General features: G+C 38.9%; 2 protein-coding genes across 2 annotated transcripts; both read right to left on the bottom strand.

The window, feature by feature from the left end:
• Window positions 1-207: 207 nt before the first annotated feature.
• sh3bp1 (SH3-domain binding protein 1) lies at window positions 208-14,082 on the bottom strand. Its single transcript, XM_067577260.1, has 18 exons — window positions 13,889-14,082; window positions 10,642-10,684; window positions 10,202-10,306; window positions 10,037-10,113; window positions 9,515-9,626; window positions 8,988-9,064; window positions 8,784-8,871; window positions 8,623-8,691; window positions 8,424-8,514; window positions 8,181-8,317; window positions 6,930-7,041; window positions 6,496-6,577; window positions 6,331-6,411; window positions 4,895-5,008; window positions 4,343-4,440; window positions 2,967-3,138; window positions 2,472-2,839; window positions 208-948 (listed from the first exon to the last, which is right to left on the bottom strand). Exons 1-18 carry the CDS (start codon window positions 13,936-13,938, stop codon window positions 671-673), a joined length of 2,154 nt encoding a protein of 717 aa, XP_067433361.1. The 5' UTR covers window positions 13,939-14,082; the 3' UTR covers window positions 208-670.
• Window positions 14,083-16,305: 2,223 nt separating this feature from the next.
• Window positions 16,306-21,203, bottom strand: pdap1a (pdgfa associated protein 1a). The gene is made up of 6 exons (XM_067576055.1): window positions 21,034-21,203; window positions 20,111-20,193; window positions 19,820-19,894; window positions 19,126-19,250; window positions 18,820-18,971; window positions 16,306-18,160 (listed from the first exon to the last, which is right to left on the bottom strand). The coding sequence occupies exons 1-6, from the start codon at window positions 21,044-21,046 to the stop codon at window positions 18,126-18,128; spliced, it is 483 nt and encodes a 160-aa protein (XP_067432156.1). The 5' UTR covers window positions 21,047-21,203; the 3' UTR covers window positions 16,306-18,125.
• Window positions 21,204-22,169: the final 966 nt, after the last annotated feature.

Consider the following 22,169-nt stretch of genomic DNA (forward strand, 5'->3'; position numbering starts at 1 on the left):
TTTATTTATGTACAGCTTCATGTTTAACATTTATGGTCAGTTTAAAGTGATATTCCCACCCAAATCCTGAAAGGTGTTTGTAAAAAGTGAATTATTTTTGATTCCTTTTGGAATTTGTTGTATCTGACATGAATTCAAGATCATCACAGCTCTGGTGGAGTATCAGTTAACAATTGAAAAGTCCCCAACAGAAACCCAAATGCAGTCTCAAGTTTCATTAAATAATTTTCTTATCCTTTATTAGCTGACATGGATACTATTCTTTATTACATTTAAAGAAAATTATACCCTAAAAACACTTTAAAACAGCAACTGTAGCAATTTGTTTTGGATGTCTGATTATTTTTTAAACCAGGAACACTTTCCTGCATGTACTTTGCATTCTGGGAAATGTGGCACAGCGGCAATTGAAAAATAAATAAATTATACTGATTACAGAAAGGTGAGTGGACCAAAAAAATGTAAATTAAGCTGCAACTCTTCACCTCAAAATACATCCTGGAAGGTATTGCACAACACATAATGGCAATAGTGAAAAATGCAAATGTATAAAAGGGAAGATTTTTTTCACAAATCGCAAGTGTTTCAACTGTACTAGACAGCCAATATACCTTGGATCTTTGAAGATGTACAACAACAAAAAGTCACAGTCACACATACATAACGTTTCTCACTGTGCTATAGAAGGAACCTCTTTTGCCTGTGATGGAGGAGGAAGTGGTGGAGGGCAGTTTGGGGCTTTGAGTCCAGGCTTTTTCGGCGGAGGCTTCTTGGGAATGGCTGGGTGAGCTCGGGGTGCAGGCGTCGGCTGGGTCTTAGTGTCTGCTGGCGCAGCCGAAATGGGGGGTGGTGGCGGGGCCTGGGGTTTAGAAGGCGCTGGGGCTCTCGGTTTGGAGAAGAGAACTGTGGCCTGCTCATTATCTTTGTTCACGTTGAAAGATCTCTTTGCTTTAAGAAGAGAAATGGAAGACAGTAGCACTATTAAAAAGCCATCTATACACAATATACTGCAAGAAAGTCATGTACATTGCATGAAGTTCAGTGTAACAGAGAGATATTGTTGTATAACTGACATTACAAGTCAGTTTGCTGACTCTATGACTCCTCTCTACTTGCACTACTGTTACACTACACACTAGCTTTGACCATTATCTGATAATTGTCACATGTGGCTACAGTGGTTGCTGCTTTTGCAAAAGTTACATAACCTCTCTGTAAACTGAATTTTAAAGAGAAATGTGAAGCAACGGGCAACTGTTACCACATATGCTGCCTATTTGACATAAAACTTAAAATAACAAAGCATAAATTCAATTAACCAAAAATAAAAAATTGTAATGTACAATTCATAATCAATTTGTTCATCAGAAACAGTGACATTTGGTACCAGTTTATCCACAGTCTTTTGTCAGAGAATATATTGTGATAAATATAATTAATACAGTCCAATGTGATATGTATATCTAAAGATATTTGATATCCACAGTGAATCTCAGAACTTATATTTACTGCCTCTAACAAGAAAGTTGCAATGTCATTTTAGTATGAAATATGGTGGATCAGCCGATCTGATTTTGTCAGTCCGGATGTGGCATTTCCAGTTTTAGACGGTTATCAGTGTTTAGACTATTTGTAGCTGCATTCAAGTGCAAGGAAGGTCTGACATTAGTCTGACTAGAGGCTGTCAAACAATTGTGTATTTATATTCTATGTTGTTAGAAAAATAATCTGAAAGATTAACTAATATCAAATTTGGAGAAATGTTTTTTACTGGCAGAGATTTTGTGCTTTATTGACTTTAAAATATGTCAATGGGTTGTGATGGTGAAACGAGTGAGAAACTACTGCTTAATAAGTTAAGTAAGTCTACTTAAAGTAGAAATGGGCAGACAAACATCAGGATGAGAAGACTCACTATGAGGGAAAGTATTTCAGCCTCTGTCCGACAGCGAGGCAGTTATAACAATGTGAGAGATGACGCACGACCCGAGAGGTTGATATTTTGGTCAGTGGCGTGAGACTTCCTGTTTCCTGTGTACTTCCTGGTTCTTACAGCAAAAGCGGTAGATTTATTTTCTCTCTGTAGGTTTGTACTAACAAGCCCTCACTTTAACTTTGTGAAAGGAAAGGGGTAGAAGTAAAGAATCTGCACAGGACATTACACAATAGAAAGAGACGTATAAATAATGAGGCGGGTCTGTTCCCTCGGCCCAGTAACAACAATGAATGAAGGGGCTGCTGCTTCTGTCAGAAAATAGGTTTTGGGTTGCTTAAGTGGCGCTGAGTAAGTCAACAAACTACAGCTTGTTTTGCATTTCCTGCTGTGGTTATTAAGTGTTTGGTCTTGAAACAGCGTTGTTCACACGTGGGCCAGTCGGCTAAAATGTTCCAGATTTCAGTAAAGTATTCATAAATCGATATCTTTGGATGCACCTGTAGATTTTCATTGGGCTCAGAGGATTTTGACTTACGTTTATACGGTGTGGAGAGCTTCACAAAGGCTCTGGGAGAATCTGGAGGTGCTTCCAATATTGGCTCCAGCTGGCCCTGATCTGAGCACTGCCTCTGGGTGGGAGTCCAGGTCTGACCTGGGCTTGACACTGATCCTGTAGCTGTGGGAGGTGGGGGTGGGTTTTGGTTTGCTGTTGAGCTGCAGGCAGTGAAAGCGTTAGGGGCCAGAAGGGAGATGGGATCGATGGAGGATGAACTGCTGGGTGTTGTGTTTTGTTGGCCCGGGGTCGTCGACTCAGCTGTAGGGCTGGCCCATGTGGAGGTGCCACTGCGACTCACAGAGCCGGATTTTATCAAGAAGAAGCCGCCACTGTCCTGAGAGGCTGTGCTGATTGGGAATAAATAGAAGTTTTTTGTAAAACTACAGCAACGGAGAGGAACGTTGAGATAAAAACTTTGAGATTCAATGTATTGCACGGCTGCACTTTGTGAATCCTTTCCTTACAGAGCAGTACCTGTTTGTCTTGGAGAGAAGGACATGATGGGAGGAGCAGGAGGAGGCAGTGGAGGAAGAGGAGGACACTGTTCTGTTCAGTTTCTCTTTTTGTGACATCAGACACTGGGTAACAGGGGCAGACAGGGTCACATCTTGGACCTCGGGAAGCTCTGGGATCTCAAAGGATACAGCTGACCAAAACAAAACAAAGTCAGTCATGACATCTACATCAGTTTGACCGCATTAGATTTAAAGAAAAATTACAGTTTATTATAACTTTGTTCTTATTTTTGTAGTTTTAGTAATCATTCCCATTAGTTATACTAACATTGCACTCATCAAGTTAATTGCTGAGATCTTTGAAAACAGTGACATTGCAAAAAAAATGTCCAATGGGGCAGGAAATATGAGCAGTCAACAATCAGACAGACAATAAACAAACAGACTTTCTGTTGTAAACATTCATCACATTTGCAGACCAACTTCCTGGTTAAACTTTGACCTGGTGTCCTTGCAGTAATTGTTTGTGTTTCCTGTGCAATATATGTTTACTGGGTGTGCTGACTTTCACTTTTACCTTGAGATAAAATTCCATAGTGGGTGCTGATGCTCATTTTCACTTTTTTTCTGCACATTCACATAACGTTTCACCACATAAAAATGAGGCAACATGTACAATACCATCACCAAAATCATATCAAAAACCCTGTTAAATATGGAGTTATGTCACAGCTAAAGGCATAACAGCTGTCATTTGCCTGTTGTCATAGTAACGCAACACAGTTTTTTCAGTTTTCCAGATGCACTACAGTTAGAAATAGTCATCTAAAAGAATTAAATCCTACAAAAAGTGGCCCCAGACTATCAGGAGACCTGAAGGCACCAGGTACACTGTGTGGTGTGTCTGGTAATTTGATTAATCTGAAATTTGTTTTGTAATACTGTCTGCACCACAAAAATAACATAAACAGAAATGTCAGGGGCCTTGAGGTTGCACCTGCATTAGTATATGATCTTGAGGCCCTCCCTTGAAATGGGGCCCTGAGTTAAAATCAAATTTTTAAACCTATGTTATTTCAGATTACCTTGAGTTTACATGGTGCATAATCTTAATATATTTGTGCATAATCAAGTTACCACAAACTAATTAGTAGTTACCAACTGATACATACACAATGCCTGAGTAGGAGAAATGGGGGGTTGGACTGTGTTGTAGCAATGCTGCTGCGTTCTCAGAGCTCAGCATTTTTATTTTGGGGAGACTTATGTCATAACAATAGAAATTACGAAATGCCCAAACAACAAAACCAAAATCCACGATGCAATAAACCAGAATTATCCTTAAAAGACTGAACGCTAATGTCAAATTAAGAAGGTTCGTCTGTGATCGTATACCTTCAGGAAAGAGGCTGGAGCTGTACTGAATAAGAGGCTCAATGACCGTCACCACCTGGACTGAAGAAGCTGACGCCATGTCAAACAGAGCAACTTCCCTAAAGAGGCAGAGAGTGGGAGAAGAAACACAAGTGAGACACATAAGGGCTCAGACCGCAGAATATGTTGACATTATTTCTATACTTCATGGTTTGAGAAAGCCAGTGCATGTGTCACAAGTTACTTTTTATAGGCCAATTCAACCATGATGTCACAATAAGTAAAAACTAACGTTGCTAACAGCGGTTTATTTAGCTAGAAAAATACTCAGACTCAAAAAACTCCCCATTGAGGTTTAACCACTGAGAGTATTTATGTCACCAAAGCTGCTACTGTTGCACTTAACGTGCCAAAAAAGTATTAGCTTTTAGCTTCATGTGACTACCAGTGCTGGTTCATGAAAGAATGCAGAGACATACAGCTAATGACAGAGAAAGAGCAGGCAGGACATGAGTGAATGAAGTGTGGTGATATGCAGGGTAAAGACAGAAAGGCAAGCTGATCAGTACGCACCCTTCAGCTTGTGGCCAAAGCAAGTTGGGCCCCAAGACGATGGCAATGTTACTGGGGGTCATCTTGTTTATAGCCTGCTGCTCCGACAACAGAGACAAGAACTGGATCAGGTACCTAACAGGGAGGAAGAGGAAGAAACTAATTAAACAGAGGAATACACAGCTGGATGAAAAATGATTTGAGGATGCTCTAACAGTGTCACAATAAACACTTATGCTGTCCTATGGACAATATGACATATTGATGCTGTTAGGTGAAACTCAGACACCCAAATGTTTTAACTCCTTTCAAAACTCTTTGGAAAAACAAAGTAAAACTAAGAAATAAAAATACAGCTGGGGCCGATGGGGGTGAAATTAGTTTTGCATGCAAAAATAATTTGCATGCATGGGGCGACTGTGGCTCAGGAGGTAGAGCGGGGGGCCCACAAATCAGAGGGTCGGTGGCTCGATCCCTGGCTCCCCCCATCAGCATGTTGAGGTGTCCTTGGGCAAAGATACTGAACCCCAAATTGCTCCTGATGGCTGCATCATGTGTGTCAGAATGGGTGAATGAGCATTAGAAACATTTGTAAAGTGCTATTTCAATCCTGATGAGCAGGTTGGCACCTTGCATATCAACCTCTGCCATCAGTGTGTGAATGTGTATGTCTGAATGGGTGATTGTTAGCATGTGTTATAAAGTGCTTTGAGTGATCGGTAGACTAGAAGAGCACTATATAAATGCAGTCCATTTACCATTTACTAATTTAAAAAAAAATGTAATTAAAATTAAAAAAAATATCATAAAAATGTTGACCTCATGGTGTCAGTGGAATAAAAGTCAGGGGATCCTCAAAGTGATTACAATTTATCGTGCAGGAAACAGTAATGTCTGTACCAAAGTTCATGACAATCGATCCAATAGTAGTCAAGATATTGCACTAAAAACCACCAATGTCCCCATCTGGAGCAAAAATTCTTATGATACATCATCCAGAGTCCATGACTGTTTGTACTAAAATTTGCTCCAATAGTAGATGTTGATTGTTTCACTGGATAAGTGAAAACTTTGACCTGCTGGTGGCGCTAGAGAAAAAGTCAGGGGATCACCACAGTCAGTAGGATTCATCCTCTGGGCACCATGAATGTCTGTACAAAGTTTCATGGCAATCCATCAAATAGATATTTTAGTCTGGAGCAAAGTGGTGGACTAACTAAAGCCACGCTGTTAGCATGGATAAAAATTCATTCTGATCAAGAGAAATATCAGACTGTTCTTCTTTGTTGATGAAACGTTGACACTTCTGAGATACGTTTTCACCCAACAGAAGTGAATTTGTGACCACCAGAGACAGTAAAACACCAGAAACACAAGAGCCATTTGATCTTGTTTAGTTGATAACCAAAGCATATAGAGGATACTGTAAAAAACAATGTGCACCAGTAAGTTCACACCTGAGGTTGTTGTAATTTTCAAGCGGCAGTTTCTTCAGCAGTACTCTGAACTGCTCCATCTTTTCTGTCAAGTCTTTCTCCCTGTGAAGAAAAACATCAAACTCAAGTTAATGTCTTGAAACCACTGTGTAAAATATGTAAGAGTGGTGTAGATATTATACGCACCCTGCTGCTTTAAACCAGTCATTGTAGAGTTCAAAGGTCATAAGAGGTTCAGGGAGTTCTCTCAGGTAACACTTCAAAGCTCCTGTCATATAAATACCCATCATTACAGTTAGTTTAAACAATCAGATATAAAAAGGTGAACATTCAAGGATACTGTCATGTGAATAAACGTGTGCGGTTTTCTCTCACTGGTGGAGAGAAACTAGTGATTCATGAAAGTTTTTATATATATAGTATTTTAACAGTCAGTGCACAGGATATGATGCATTCTGCATTACTGGAAGATGCAATGAGGCCATGTTTAGAATAAACAGAAACAGAAGAGGAACTGGATACAGCGAAAGTCACGATGGCTGAACAGACGAGGGAAGATTGCCCACGACAGAAATTCAGACTCCACTACTTAAAGGAAAAAGTAGTGGACACATCTTTACCGGCCACAGCGTGAGGGTCCATGCTGAACTCGCTGTGGTCAACCACCTCTTGATCCAGACAAGTCTTTAGCCTCTTCACCACCGAAGCTGCCGCCGCCAGCCGAAACAGACCCTTAGGGACAAGGAGGGAGAGGAGGAGGAAGGAAACGGAGGAAAAGAGTGATTAAGTTGGAGAGCTGGTGATGGTTGTGAACTGCAGTCAAGTTCAACCAACTCTAAGAACAGGTTTGGTGGAATTTGAGTCCAAGGAGAAACCAGACCACAGACAAGCTAAAGAAAAAAAGTAATAAATAATCTACAGAAGGTTTGGTGCACAGTAAAAAAAAAAAAAAAACAGATTAGTAATTGTGACTCTTCTACTCCACTGATTATATAACAAATGAGCTGAGACAAATCTGTTGAGGAATTTAAAGTGTTTTGCAAATGTAATCTTCTATGGACTCTTTGCATTGTCCTCCTGTATTTCACAGCTACCTACAGTACATTGCAAAGCTGGTTTATTTGTAATGAACCTTTCAACAAGGCAAATTCAAATAGCCCTGTATACAGTAAGACATAAAAAATCATTAAGACAATAATAAGAAAACACAAAGTGATATAAAAAAAAAGACATATAGGATTTAAAAAGAATAAAATAAACATATAAGATCATCTATGAAAATGTCTACAATCATATAAGATAAAAATAAGCTAAAATGTAATAAAACAGAATAAACAGAGGAATAGAAAGTTACAGTACAGTGAGAAATAAATCTCAAATTTAACTTGCACTGGAAAAGAGAAAAGTGTAAGAAGTGAGAGTTGGAGCAGATCTCAGGTTTCCTAGAAGTTGAAATTTTCTGTGTTTAGTCTTAGACCTGTGAGGTCCACAGTCCCTAGAAGCCAGATTAGTTTTTGTTTTTTTTCACATAATAACCACAGTACTTTATCTTTCGAATTTAAATGATAATGTTTATGTTTATGTATCTACATGGGAAACTGCTCTGTCCTTTACCTTTCAACATGTATTTATCTGTATAAGTTTGCGGACCAGAAACATGCTGGTTTCTATTGGGAAATCTCTTTGCAGCGCCAGGAGGAAATTAAATCATACATCAATAAAATGACACTTTTTTAAGGGGGAAAAAGTCAGCATCAAAATAAACATAAGAACGAAACGCATGAACGCGGCCTGCAGACTGGACTCATGTAAAACATAAATGGATGCTGAGATGGTGCACACTGCATTAAGATGATCACTGTCAGTCCTACCTCCTCTCTCATGCCTGTTCTCAGCAGCATGTGAATACACTCCTGGATGGGTGTAGCAATTTCTCTGTTGCTTTGAGACAGATGGGAGAGCAGAGGCTCCCCATAGACCTTCTGGTTAGAGAGGCATAGTGGTGGCCCTGTGGAATCAGATAAGCACACAACAGAGGAAATAAGAAGTTCATGGGAAATACTGCAATAATGCCACAACAGAGAAATACACAAACTGACGCAAACTAAGTTCACCTTTTTGACTATGATTCTCTTTGAGCTCGCTGATGTTTTTGTCAAGGAACTGTTGTGAAGTTTTGTGGTACTCTGCTTGGAGCTCGAGAAGCTACGGTTGAGGGAACAAGAGAATTACATCTGTTGTTCACACAAGATTCAGTTTGTCTGAATTAATGAAGAAGAAAAAAAAAATCAGGCCATCGCAAGTTCAACTCACACGGATGAAGTAGTTAGCGTAATCATCTTCTTTAGTTGCAAAGTGATACAAATCTGCTGAATACTGGTCCTGGAAAGACAAGAAAAGGCAGAGAGGTCAAGATCAAGACTGATTCCACAGAGATGGAAGAGGTTCAGTGTTGAAAGAGTGAACACTGGTACCTTGATGCTCTCCAGCTTCCTCCAAGCCTCCTCCACTTCTTCCCTGAGACCATCCTGCTTTGCCTGGGGACCAGTGCTGGCCTGGCTCCTGACACACACATACACACACACACACAAACACACAGTTGTAATAAGTATAATTGGCTACTTGTTGCATGGAGAAATTGTACCACTCGTAGCCCCGACTGAGGCCGTGTAACTGACTTGATTTTTGCGTTGTTCCAGTCTGTAGTGAGCTTTGCAAACTGCTTCTTGTTCTTGAGGATCTCTGGTAAATCATCCTTAAAGGAAAATTAAAAATATGGTAAGAAAATTGTGGAAAAACTATATTTGAATGGATTAACATCAGTGCATTTAATGAGATGTTGATCACAGACAGAAATGATCAAAAACACATCTTGTGCATCTCTTACACGGGGTGTACAAATGACATAAATTGCTGACAATACAATGCATGTACTGGTATGTACTGTGATGTGAACTAAAAGATAAAACTTTTTTTTTTCCTTTACATTTTTAGGCACTCCACTCACAGCCATATCTCTCAGCTATAAAACCAACCTATATTTAACATTTCTCTATTTACACCTCCCCCTTCAAATTATATGTTCTGGTGCGTCATTTTTGAAACATTGCAGCTGTGGTATATATGCACAGGCTGGTTCAGAGATCAGAAGTATTATAGTAGTTTCTGTTTGACAACACACAAGTACACATTTTCACATTTTCACCTCGCTGAGCTTGTTGAGCGGCTCCAGGACTTCCTTCTCTACTTTCATCTCAAACTCTGCCAGCATCGTGGCCAACATCTTCTCCATGAAACAGCACATCTCCAACACCCTCCTGCCACACACAGACACACACAGCTCACAGCCAAATCTTGTCTCCAAAATGTTATTTTAGTGTTTTTGAGTTTATTTACTATATATGATGGAAGAACTGAAAACTATGAGAACATAGGAAGAAAAACTATTAAACATACGCAGAGGAGGATCCAGCACACTATGGAGAGCTTGAAACTATAACTTGATATTTTTGCTAAGTCTGTTTGAGCCTCGAAATATAAAAGAGATGTAGGGTTTTAGTCACAAGCTTTAGACATTGTGGGAGATCCTCTTCCTTTTTCATCCAGAACTGAAAACATGAAAACTGACATACTAAAGTCATGAGGTTATCACATGGCTGTTAGTCAGCTGTTCAGGTCAAGAGCACGGAGGGATGGAAGATTAACTGTTGAGGATCAAACCTGTCACCTGATAGAGGACTCTGCATCGAAGTCTTTGAGGCTTTCTGCCATGCTGATAGACAGCAGCATCAGAGGGAGCTTTTTCTGCGGAGACACAAGCAAATGTTACACCTTTCAATCACCGATCGAAAACTTTTCTGACATGTTCACATGGATGCAAAAGTCTCAGTACCATTCGTTTTTCAGCCTCCAGCCCCGTCTGACTCTGCATGCAGCACTGCAGCTTCTTATGCAGCACTTGAGCCGCCTTCTTGGCCGGCTCCACCCGCTGCTCCACCTTCATTCAGTCAGAGAGACACATACAGTGAAGCTTAGAGCTGAAACAATGTGATCTGTTAACCAGCAGCATGATACTCTGCTATGTTTGTTAATGAGAGAGTTAATGACCAACCACAGTCAATCTCTTTTCACATTTGAATCTTTTAGCAGAAATGTGTTCCTTGATGTCATCAGGATCAAAAATGTTGTGTTATCAATTTTATATATCAAGGAATGATGTCAGACTGACAACGAGGTTATAGCAGGTGTATCCTTCACTGCTCATGGCACAATAAAGTTAAAATAGAAAAGTATGAACTCTAGGGATGAAACGAAATTTTCTCTTTTTCTCACCATAACGAGGTCCTCATGTAGAAGTTCAGTGGCATCTTGTGACCTGCAGGTGTGTATGTTGTGTTGGTTAGTGAATATACAAATAACTCTGATGTCAAAAGTGGTGCTGATTTCTGATTAATCTTTTCTTATTAACTAACATATGTTAAGCAAAAATGCTAAAACATTTACTGATTTCAGGTTTTCATTTGCTGTCACTGAGTTGTATTATTGTAAACTGAATAAAACATAAATAAATCTTTGGACAGTTGACCCAGATAAGACAAGAAATTTGAAGATTTGACTATGGAAAATTATGATGGTCATTTATAAAAATTTTGGCATTTTATAGACCAAATGACAAAGTGGTTCATCAAAAAAAGATCAGAATAATACGATTAATTGATTAAAAATGAAAATTGTTTATTGCAACCCTAGACAGAAGTGTACAGTACATGTTAGAGTGTCTTTTAAATGGGCAGAGAAGTGACGTTTGACTTGAAATTTGTGTCAAATATCATTAAAGTCTCTCACAGAGAGTGAAAAGAACATATGTGATCATATTTCAAATCTATTTACAGTAAAATGGAATTAAAAGTGAAAACAAGAAAACTACCAGGGATTACTGAGGTTGTACTTAGCCATGGCAGGTTTTAACCACATGCCAATGGCAGCATGCTAACGCTCACAAATGTAACCACAAATGTCAGAGAATTGAGTACAGGTTGGATCACCAAAGTCAGAGGGATTCATTCTCTTAGAACCATGAATGTCTGAACAAAATTTCATGGCAATACATCCAATAGTTTTTGAGGTTTTTCAGCCTGGACCGACAGACCGACATTGTCGTAAAGCCAACCTGCTAGCACGTTAGCAAAGTACAAAGGTTGCCACTGCACATGGTAACTTTTAAAAAATACCAAATATTTTCACACCAAGTATAAATTTTTCTTATGTTATATGTTGAATACAAAAAGAAGTCAACTATTGTGCAGCATGCATGTGCTGGTGGGACAGATTTTACAAGGATAAGTTGTTTGCTAAGAAGCATTACAATCATGTCCTACTTTGGAGATGATGAAGATAATGATAACAGATGATAATCAAGTATAAACAGTTAAAATTTATTTTCCGGTCTGCATATACAAATCCATTTTTATACATACATTCATGCATGAAAAAAGAGACAGATAACTAAATAGAGCAGCTCAAACCAGCACGATAACCCAGTTTAAAGTTTTGTTTTTCTGCAGTCCAGAAAAAAACTTGCAGGCTGAAACCACAGCTTATAATGCCGACCCTTTTAACTTTGAAAGGTAACTAATCAACAAAACTACTGCAGAGGCCTTGTAGTTTAAAATCCAAGTGCACCTCATCTGCACTCATCCCTCAGTATAACTGCTAGCTGACATGTTAGGACATTTTTAGGCCTGACTGACATGCAACAAATAGCCAACAGCCTAAACCTGGAGCACAGGCGGCTGTGGTTTAGTTCAGAGGAGGGATGGGCTTCTCAACTTCTCTGCAGCTTTTTGAACATCTTCAAGCTTGTGTCACACCAGGAGGAAGCCCAACCCAGTTCAAAAGGCGGTCAGATGAGCTTCAGAACCTCTGAGGTGTAGTATCATGTTTCCCACAGTGAACCTAACATATGAAAACACAAGAGGAGAAATCCCCAGTGTGTTTGAACCACAAGCCAGTTCCCTTTTTTTAACTCTCTGATTCTCCTTTTAACTTTTACCTTTGGGACAGAAAAAAGCCTTATTATCATTATTATTATTATTATTGTTATTATCATCATTCCCCAAAGAGTAAAATTACATCAGAACATTTGAGCAGATGTGCTGCATGCTTTATTTAGAAAGTAAAAGTGTGTGTGTTTGTGGCTGTGTGTATGTCAGATCAGTGCTGGCATAATTAAGGTTGTGAAGATTATGTATCAATCAGAATCTGTATTGTTACACTTAATGGTTTAAATTGAAGGAGATATAACAATGAAACTGTCCTCTATACATATAAACTGTACATACTGTACATGTAAATACTTTGTGCGTGTGTGCGTGTAAATGTATGTTTATCTGAAATCAAAGGTCACCCAGGCAGTGTCTGTACAAACTAAGAACTGGGTTAAGTGCTGTTGTGGTAGTTTGGAGTCCATGTTGCTCTGCTGCAGATGCATGCTGTGTTGGTTTATTATTAAACCCGAATGCGTCAGAGGTAGAGGCAGCATGGCCTGCAAACACACACTCCTTTCGCCCTGCTGCATGCATATTTGTACCAAGAAAACCAGAGAGGGCGTAGGCGTGTCACTTGGTCTCAGTCAGAGATATCAGTCAGAGATACTCGATTTTTTTAGCTCATGAATGCTTAAAACAAAGTTAGACTTGCTTGTGAGGTAATAAGCAGCAAAAGCAAACATTTTTTCTCTTATTTAAGGTTTTTTGATTATCAGGAGACATAAAAACAAAAGTCAAACAAATGTCAAAGTGTTGTTCAATCTTAGAGATTATGCCACAACACCACACAGAATACCACCCTCCCGTCACTACCATTGCCCTCAGTGTTGCTGATACCACATCCTGGAGACAGTTTGTCCATTCAAGTGTTCTGAGCCTCAGCGGCCAACACTTCTCTGGCTGTCACATGTAGAGGAGCCTGAGGTTTCCCTCAAAACCCAAAAAGTATATTTCTCTTTAAAGAGGAACCAGAGACTGAAGCATGCCAGCTTTACACACCTTTCGACACCGTATTTGCAACAGTGAAAACAAGAACATGAAATCAATCGTTTCCTCATAGCAGAATATCAAAGTGAAATGTCAGCCTCTCTAGTTCAGCAGGTAATCATGCACAGGAGCTCCCATAGGATTTAAATTCCTGTATAAAATGAGCCTTGAAAGTTTTTATAAGTGAAATAATCCAGCCCGAGATCAACAGAATCAGTAGCAGCTTAAAGAGAGACAAACAAAGGGCGTGAGACTGTGGCGGTAAAACCCCTAAGTGCACTGATCTGAGCAAGGGAGTGGGTTTTTTTTTTTTTCTTACAAATTCAACTTTTCATTCATAAAAGGAAGATTGCGTAAATTCTTTCAAAATGTGCACAGTGTAACTTTAAAACCACCGTGACTACTGAGAAATTAAAATGTTTTGACCAACATCCTATCCACAAAAACCAGATTTGAAAGCCATTGAATTCAGTGTAGATTTCAGTATTAGAGCCTTGATGTGTATGGGACAGTTTCTACAGATATCAGAGGAGATAAGTACTCACTTTACAGCATAGCCAAACTGCTTCAGGATGCTCAGAGACTGTCGGAGCATGCTGGCTGTGAAGACCTTCTCTCTTTCAACCTAAAGTTTTCCTGCTCCGAAAAAAAACCGTCCACACAGGGTCCAGCTGTGTCACTTCATCAGGTAAAGAAGGTACAGACCGGTTGCCTCTGCCTCTGTGTGTCTGTGCGTCCCTTTGTGTGTTGCTGTCTGCGTGTTTTGGTCGTCGGTTTTCGTTCTTGTTTCAGAAGCGTGTCTCTTAGGTCACATTTAACACAAGTCAGCGAATGAGGAAGTTGAACAGATGAAGTGTTAGGGGGAAGAGAGAGATTTTTTTTCTCAGTTCTGTCACTCAATGATTTAATAGTCACCCTGTGAAGACACTAACCTAAACCACATATATTCAGAGAGTGAAAATGCCAAACGACATGGTGTTAACTCATATTTTTCAAAGCATTAAAGCAGAATATTTGGGTTTTTTTTCTGTTTTTCAGACAGAAAGTACTGTTTCCTCCAACTTCATGAGCAGATAACTCTACACAATACTTCTGGATAGTAATAATACGATATTTGCATACTGACAGCTCATTAAAGGCCTGAATTTGTATAATACTGTGCTGCAGATCTGCTTGTTGTTGATGCTTATACTCTTTTAAGATATCCTTCTGGCAGGTCTGTTGGTTAATCTGTACTTCTGTAAATGCTAACATGTGCTATAGAGTTAAAAGGATGTGAAAAGTCCAAAAGAGGAAACTATCCATGCTGCTGTAACTCTTATGTAGTTTATCTGTCACACTATTTTTCTTTTAGTCGGTTTAAAAACACATTTTTATTTTAATGGGGTTGATCTCAAGCCTCTGTTGTTTTTTATTGTAGGCCTTTTCAACACAGTTCTTCACATCATTATTGTTTCCTTTATCTTTACCCTGCAAATGGTTTTCTCTTTCCACTTGGGGGCAGCAAAAACAAGCTGTAAACACAACCCTGAAATATTATCACCTTTTAAATTGATATGCTAAATGTATTAGCACACAGTTGCTAATTTACACATCCAGCAGTAGGAAACAACATTAACATTAATTCACTCCCGGAGTTGTGTCTCTTCTCACCTGTTGCAGTAGCTTCTGTTAACTTGGGTGTATTTTGGACTTTTTTTTTTTATTTCACACATTTAATTCTTTCTTTTCTGATAATTTTTTTAAATATTTGAATTAGTCTATTTAGTTTAGTTAGATTATTTAGTTATTGTATATAATTTAGCCTTTAATTGCATGGGTTTCTCTATCTATCTATCTATCTATCTATCTATCTATCTATCTATCACAGCTGCCTGGTGGAGCTGAAAACTCCACTATGAGAGCTGTGAAAGTCAACCAGAATAGTAAAGTTGCAGGTCTGGAAAACAAAACAATTAGCTGAAAGTCACTAAAGCTCCGTAGAGCTTTATAGCATCGACTGCAGAGCTTGGTAATAATTCTCTGTGGGTTCATCACTATGAGTGACCCCTTTAACATACAAGTAGCCATATGATCAATTGTTAATATAAAAATATTGATTATAGCGACTTAAACTGTATTTTATTGTCCAGCTAGGAACATTTTGTAACAATGATGGTTGTAAACACTGCCCAAATGTATCCAGTTATTATGCCCAAAGAACACCTGCCTGTTGTCTATAAAATCATGTCACCTCCCAAAACTTTGAGATTATTTATTGTTCTATGCTGCAATGCACTACTGATGTTACTGTTATAATAATAATAATAATAATAATAATAATAATGTGTAGTCATGGCTCCTCAGATGAAGCTGGTAAACATTATCTGAACTGGGGTGAAGAGAGATAATAATGTGTGTAGGTCTAAGTTCTATTTGTCCGTATTAGCATTTATTTCATACTGACTTAGATTTTTTAGTAGTAAACACTTGTCTACGTGTTCATTTTTGCAAAAACCCCTGTTAAACTTTCTAGAGTTTATGTGTGTATAATACAATTAAACATCCAGTATGTGATGGGAGGAGCTCACTTGTGACATTCCTGCAATCACTCTGCCCTGCAACATTTTAATGAAGACTACCAGTCATGGTCCTGTAGATTTATAAGGACAAGTTTTGGGTTGGTAAATTATCATCTGCTTCTCTTAATATCTGATCTCCTGTGTAAACTCTCATGTTGGATTGAGGTGAACTTTCAAATCAATGCATTGCTGAACATCCGTCTTCAGATCTTAGCAGTGCATGAGCTGCACAGACGGAGGTGTTAACTCTGGTGCTTGGTGGTCAGATGCTGCAGTCTAGTGATAGCAACAGCAAAATGCACATCACACACAAGAAGCTGTACTCTTTTAATACATAGCATCATTGTCTCCTATCAGTCTTTCATGTTAACAGTGCAGAATATGAAAACACAACACAGTAATTTGTCTATTAATGAATTTATTTTTAAAAATGACTTCAAATACATGATGGAAAACTTAGGAATTCATTTGTATGTTGTGGCTACATTTCTCACCCTTTGTGGTTTCAACAGTTTGTTCTTTGAACTACTTCCATATTATAGGGAATACTGCTTTCCTGGAATTTCCTAATCCACCACATGCTGAGTTACCAGTATATTATGTACACCTGTGCAGTCTAAACCATACAAATGCTCTGCTGTAAATCCAATTTTTGTGAAGTTTATCATGTTCTGTTTTATTTTATACCATCAGAGAGGAGTTGAGCTGTCTGTGATCATTGTGGAAACTGCATTTAGTGGTGCTGATGTGCTGGATAGCATTAGATTCTAAGTGTACCTAATAAATTAACTCAGGTGTAGGCTTTTTGTAGCACTCTAATTGTCCTTTTTCACAGCAGACATTTTGACTTGTCAAGGCAGGAAATGCGCAGGTGGAACTAAGAACATGAAATGAATATTAGCAAGCAAACATGCACAGCAGCATGGCTCTGGAACTGCAACACCATAATGTCACGCTGCAATCGTTCATGTTATTAATTACAGCTGTGCCTTTACTGCTATGACATGTCAATATGCCTGCTGTGAAAAAGCTCTAGTACAGGAGAAAGACAGTGAACTGGTCTTGTGTAAACTTTGACAAGGCAACAAAAGACACAATCCCTCCTTCAGAACCACAGAGGATCCCATCAGAAACAGGCCAAGGCCACAGTTACTGAGGCAGTTGGAGACAATGCTTTCCAACACTGAGGTTTGACAACTTAAAAAATAACCCCAAATGCTTATTTTAGGCAATTCAAGTAATATTCATGATGCTTTAAGCAAAGGACTACAAGACACATTTTGAAATACACTTGAACTGACAGCAATAAGTGGATTCTAGGGAGAAAAGTGTAAATTTGAGACACCAAAACAAACTAAACATTTACTACTTTCTACATGTGTTGTGGTAGGTAGGACAGCTACGTCTTCCTACTCTGTAAATTGCCAATTCAAAAAAAGGGGGCTGAAAATAAGGCAAAACCTACACTGAGACAAAGATAAAGTGGTGGGAAAAGCCGAACATTCAAATTATGTTTGGATGGTGTGTAAAGAAAATCTTTAGAAATGTATACCAATATCTTATATCCACACAACTACATTCATGAAAGATGTAGCTGCGGTGCCGCATGCCATTTTTAATCCAGAACAAAATACTAATCTACATCGTATATTTCCTATATATCAGTTTATCTTCTAAATATTGTTCTTTTCTCCATCTGTCACTGGTTTGCCTTTTTACAAAAACAGGATAGATAGAAGAAAAAGTAAAGCACCCAAGAAAAATCCTCATGCACGCTCCTTGTGATACCTGTTCAGTCAATAAGTAAACTTGTAATTAGTAACCTTGTAAAAATGTATGAATCAAAAGGAATGGAAATAACTTCAGCAGCTTTAGAATTAAAACCCTGGTGGGTGATTAAGAGTAAAGAGGCTCTGAAGCACTTGGAAAACCTGCGATTGTCTCCTCTTGAAACTTCGAGAGGAATTTTAAACAAAATCAGAGGCATCCCAAATGTTGCATTCCTCTTCATCTTGCTTTGCTTCACCCGTTTTCCCTGTCCTGACCACACCGTCATGAAGACCCACGCCCCTCTGATTTAAAATGAGGGACAGGAGCTCAGGAGCACCCCTGATCTGACGCAACTCGTATTGGTTCCCTCCATGTTCTCCAGATCTCCTTATTCCCATCTTTCTCCATCACTCTGAGACTGATGTGCATGTTGAAGCCTTGAAGTGGAGGACTAGCGCTTTGCTTTGGCTTCTTCGGCTTCTTTTTCTGGTAAAAAAAGAGAAACAAAGAGAAAAGTGTGAGGCTTTGAGTTTCAAAACAGTAGAACTTTCCATAAAATTCAAAGACAAATAATTTCTCGGAGTCATAAAGTCTTCTGTTAGACATTAAAATTATGAGGAGAACATACACAAACAACCTCATAAAAAGGCAAATCTTACATGATGCCAAGATATGACATCATTACTGTTTGTAAGAGGTTCCCACCTTCTTTTCTTAACTAAACACATGTGTATTTTCTTGCCCTACAAGTCAGGTCAGAGTGTTCATACAGTAGCTGTCCCGTACATGTAAAAACAAATCTTTTATGACATATTTTGCAATGGAGCTTCCCTCACGGGTGATTAAAGCCCTATTGTCATACAGTATATTACCTGCTGGTTGAAAGAAAAACATGATGCAATTACTGTGTTGCAGATAAGTGGATTCATGCTTACACAGGCCTAATTATTATACTGAACAGAACCAGCACAGAATGAACTACTGAACTGAAGACAGCCAAAAGCTGTGCCGTAACATTTTGATGATGATGCGATTGCTTTCTGATGTGTGTACTGTTAGCTGCTTTTAAAAAGTGACAAATCTTGTGTCGTTGTTTGTTTGACCTCTACCAGAATTGTTCTGTGGCCATTTTTGCATCTTCTCACCTTTCCTGAGTTCGTCTCTCTTCTTGGCAGCATCCTCCCTCTGTTTCTTGATGATGGCGAGTCTGGCCAGGTCAGCCTTGGCCTGATCAGTCTTCCCCTCAAGATGGAGCTTCATGTAGCGTTCTTTTGATTTCTGCTTCTCTATCTCTTCTCTGACCGACAGAACACAAGATAATGTGATACTTAGTCAAAAAAAACAACCTGTTGCCAGCAACCAGGGTTGATAGCATTGTATAATTTCAGAGGCCACATAAAGTAATATAACAAATTAAACATCCCTTTTCCGAGTGACTGAGACACACCCACCTCTCTCTGCGGGACAGCTCTCTGGGAGCGGAGACGTCTACTTCAGACACCTTCTTGCTCTTCTGAGACACACGGTTGGGATTCTCAATTTCTATAAGCCCCTCCACTCCGCTCCTCCTCTTGGACTGTGTGCAAAAACAAACACCTTTTTAACATCAGTGAGACAGAAAGATGACTCCAGCCATCAGTTCAAATAACAGGTTATCTTCAGATATTTTTCCTCATGTGTAGAAAAGCACAGGTGTTACTAATAACCTTAACCATGGCTCCTTTCTATTAAAGTCTCCCAGTATGCCATGACATGAATCGGTTATCATTTAGTTTATTGTTTACATCTGTGCAGTGACATGCCAAATGGCAAATCAATCTCAAACAGTGGCCTCAAGACCAGAATGCATCTTTGAATATCTGTCACCAAAAACATCTGAAAATCAAAACCTTTTTTACTGTATAGAAATTTTAACAATTGGGCTTAGGGCACCACAGTATTGCTCTCCCTCTACTCTTACTTTGGCACAAAGGCGGTTTGAGGGAAAGCAGGTCCAAAAGAGTAGCAAGTTATACTTCCTTACAGGGGATATCCTAAAATCACCCAAAAGCTTAAGATTCACTTATGCAATATGCACCCAATAGCAATAAAATAGACCAAGAAGTTCCACTGCTCAGACAACAATATATCGTTGTCCTCACTCACCTCAGATTCTTCATCACTGCTGCTCTCTTCCTCTGAATCCTCAGAGCTCTCCTTCTCTACACCAGCATTTGCCTCCTGTCAACACAGTCAAATAGATTTATATGACACATTTAAAAACAACTGGAGTTGTCCAAAGTCCTGTACAAATTACAGTGAAAGGAACAACAGTAGCGAGTGAAATGACATCAGTAGTAAAAAGGCCCACATAACAACAATGAACATACACAGACAATCACATCAGAGCAGGTTTGAAGGCGCACCCATTGTCTGCCACAAAGGTCTTTCACTCACCAGCTCTCTCTGTGCTTTCATCTGTCGGTCAATCTCCTCAGGATTGCTGAACTGCTTTCCTCTGCCCTTGTGGCCCTTTTTCCCTGCAACACAATTGTCAAAGTTGTCAAATCAGCTAACTGTTCTAAAACTTTGCACACAATAACAGCTACACCTAAACAATACAACATGATTCAATAAAGTAGCCAATAATAAAATAAAAAACACCATAATGAAGCTTTTTAGCTGTTAATGAGAGGCCTGAACTAAACACTACAGTAATTTCTGAGGTCAGCGTTTGTAGTGATGTGATGTTAGATACAATACATACATACAATACAGTTCAGGTCAGGTAAGTTCAGACTTGTATTTATAGTCTCATCACTCAAAGCGCTGTTGCAGAGAGTGAAAATACGCAGAGATCGTATGTGTGTGTGTGTGTGGTTGGTTGGAGATGAGTCACACATGACGTTAACTGGGTGAGGTAACGTAAGTGTCATTACAAGTGAAGACAAATACAGCCAAATACGGAGCTAGTGAACATTTGATACAAGTATTTGTGAACGTATCTGGTGACAGTAATAACCGCCATATGCCAGGACTTAAAATAAATGATTATAAATATGTTAGAAGTGAGCTGAAGGACCTCTTGTGCACATGGCGGTTAAACGTAGACGGTTAAAAATCTAATAATTCAAACCGTTTAAGCGGCTAAAATGACAGCTGTGTTCAGGTAAGAACATAAGTGAACCCCCATTGGCACATTTACGGGCTTTCGCGGGTCGTCAATACAATTCCCCCGCTCTGCTAACCGGTTAGCACGCTAAAAGCTAAGCATGTGAGAGTTCAACAGGAATTCGTACGACCTGAGCTAACAGTTTGCTAGCTAGGGCTAGCTTGCTTAAAAAAATGAACATTACATTATTTTGAACAATGATACTTACCGCCCCGTGGCATTATGAAGAGTCACGTTTATACAGCTTATCTACACTATTATACCGCTGAATAATTTGACAGTCGTACAGGTTGAACAGTCGACAGAAGAAAAGGCTACAAGCGGCTTCGTGTCTCCCGCTGTCGGCAGCACATACGTCGCTGCACCGCATTCACTAGCACCTATCTGCGCATGCCTGGTTAGAAACCTTCAACCAATCGTTTCACTGAAAATTTGATTGACAGGTATATCCACCAATTAGCTAAAGACAGTAAAATATGACGCATACAAGGCGGTACCTTTCATTGACAGGAATACTTCAAAGTTTTTCACAATTGCCTACTCGCTGAAATTGGAACTTGAAACGCAGTCACTGAAACCTGAAACTCAGCAAATCCCTAAACCAAGTTTGCAAAATTGCAATCATAATTTCTGGTTTACACTCAGTTTTCAATTCTAAATCACACTTTCTGCAAAACACTGCACACAGTTCTCTACATTTGGCACGACATACAAAATTAAAACCTCTTGCGTTCCTGTGAAAAGCATTGCTTATGCGTTTTTCCTGGTTTTCTCCTGTTGTGTGACAAACAAAAGACAAGTGTTCCAAAATACAGCATTTTGGGGAGGAAAAAAAATGTTACTGTATTGCATTTGTGTATGTTCACCTTTTACAACCGTCTACAGTGTAACACTGAAAGCCATAAACCTACTGATAAGATATTCATAATAGTGTTTTGTGTTGAGCACATCCGTGTGTTTTTAGTTGGTAAAAAGACCTATTCATGTGATGGCATGTGTGTGTGTGTCATTTTGATGCAAAAACTTTGTAGTTTTGCATTTTGTGTTTGTGGTTTTGTGTTTAGAATTTGTGTTCAGAGTTTTGAGAAAATGAGCCAAAAAAAGTTAACATCCATAAATCCAAGCTGTCAAGGTCTCGCCCATCGTTTAAACTTTTCATGACTGAATTTAGAAAGTATTTTGTATGGAGGACCACAACTATCATGGATATAGTAATAAAGCATATCATTAATTAATAACTAATAGTACAATAAAAACAAGAATTAATAAATTGGTTTACAAATCAATTAATGTATCCATAAATAGAGACTAAATTACAAAGCAATTCATTATTTGATATTTTAA

The sequence above is a fragment of the Thunnus thynnus genome, chromosome 20 (genome assembly GCF_963924715.1).
Source record: "Thunnus thynnus chromosome 20, fThuThy2.1, whole genome shotgun sequence".
Classification (NCBI taxonomy): Eukaryota; Metazoa; Chordata; class Actinopteri; order Scombriformes; family Scombridae; genus Thunnus; species Thunnus thynnus.